This window comes from Gekko japonicus, unplaced genomic scaffold (assembly GCF_001447785.1).
Source record: "Gekko japonicus isolate JY-2015 unplaced genomic scaffold, Gekko_japonicus_V1.1 scaffold3178, whole genome shotgun sequence".
Lineage (NCBI taxonomy): Eukaryota > Metazoa > Chordata > Lepidosauria > Squamata > Gekkonidae > Gekko > Gekko japonicus.
The window spans coordinates 11,318-12,872 of record NW_015168138.1 but is presented as its reverse complement, the minus strand read 5'-3'; the positions used below and the strand labels follow the sequence as shown (position 1 = coordinate 12,872).

The following is a 1,555-nucleotide window of genomic DNA, read 5'->3' as shown; positions in this document are numbered from 1 at the left end:
GGGCAGATATCGCAAGGACGGGCCCCTGAAACCTCTCTGCTCTTCTCCCTTAGGTGGGCTACAACATCTCCGGGTGGCTGGAGAAGAACAAGGACCCCCTGAACGAAACGGTGGTGGGCTTGTTCCAGAAGTCCAGCATGGCTCTTCTCTGCATTCTGTTCAAAGAGGAAGAGGCTGCAGGTCAGCGGAAGCTCACCGGTCCCCTTTGGAGACCGGCCCTTACCCCAAATAGCTCTGGCCGAAGGATCGCGGGGTTATCCCGTTTCGGGCCCAACGCCGGCCCTGCGGGAAACGGCACACGTGGGGAGACTTGCACTTTCCCCTTTCTTGGTGTCACACCCCTGATCCATGTCAGCCCCCAACTAGGGCTGCCAATTCTGGATTGGGGAATACCTGGAGACTGTGGGGGTGGGATCCGGGAGAGGGTGGGGTTTGGGGAGGGTTTCGGGAGGGGAGGGGCCTCCGTGTGGCTCCTGCTTGGTTCAAGCTCTTGGGGGGGGGGACTCTTTGCATGCATGTGTTTTGCCATGAAGGATGACAGAGGCGAATGACACTAAAGAGAGTTGGGGGATGTACCGTGACGGGAGCATCCTGCAGCTACCCAAATCAGATGCGACATGATATTACATTAGTTCATGACCAGTGTATCTCTACAGATTGAAACTGAAACTGCAGGGTTTTATGCCAGACATAATCAAGTGTAATATTGAATTGGCCACTAGAGGGAGCAAAATACGTGCAGAAGAGAAACACCCACTGAAACTGGAAGAAGAAGAGATTGGATTGATACCCCGCCCTTCACTACCCGAAGGAGTCTCAGAGCGGCTTACAAACTCCTTTCCCTTCCCCTCCCCACCAGTGTTCCCTCTAAGCTGAGTTAGTGTGAGCTAGCTCACAATTTTTTAGCCTCTGGCTCACACATTTTTGTCTGAGCTCAGGGAGGACGGCTCCAGAGCAAACTGATTTACACAGTAGCCGAATCGCTGGCTCACAACTTTAATGGCCATAGCCCACAAAGGAGAATTTTTGCTCGCAGGACTCCACAGCTTAGGGGAAACATTGCTCCCCACAACAGACGCCCTGTGAGGTAGGTGGGGCCGAGAGAACTCTGAGAGAACTGCTCTTGTGAGAACAGCTCTGAGAGAACTGTGGTTGACCCAAGGTCACACCAGCAGGCCTCATGTGGAGGAGGAATAGGGAATCAAATCTTAACCACTGCACCAAACTGGCTCTCTGGAGAGTTGGTGATGAAACCTGAGGAGGACAGGGACCTCCGTGGGGTACGAGGCCGTACAGCCCACTTTCCAAAGCAGCCATTTCCTCCCGGGGAACCGATCTCTGTAGTCTGGAGATGAGCTGTCATTCTGGGAGATCCTCAGGCCTCAACTGGAGGTGATGGAAAAATAGATGACACTGTGGATAATAGGTGCATGCGTCAGGTAGATCCATTTTGTGCTTTTTTAATGTTTATTGTCTTAATTTTTCTAGACTATTATATAAATATTGGAGTCAAGTATTGCCAAGCATAGGTCTCACCAAAACAATACATCAAAGG

The 1,555-nt window shown here is 51.8% G+C and overlaps 1 protein-coding gene across 1 annotated transcript in view; it reads left to right on the top strand.

Annotated features, from left to right (window-relative positions):
- LOC107113585 (myosin-16) overlaps positions 1 to 1,555 on the top strand; it is a gene marked incomplete at its 3' end in the record, with an annotated part of 36,676 nt that overhangs the window by 25,950 nt on the left and 9,171 nt on the right. Inside the window, exon 14 of the mRNA XM_015414933.1 lies at positions 54 to 180. Within this exon, the coding sequence (XP_015270419.1) occupies positions 54 to 180 (127 nt within the window). The remainder of the gene's footprint in view (positions 1 to 53; positions 181 to 1,555) is intronic.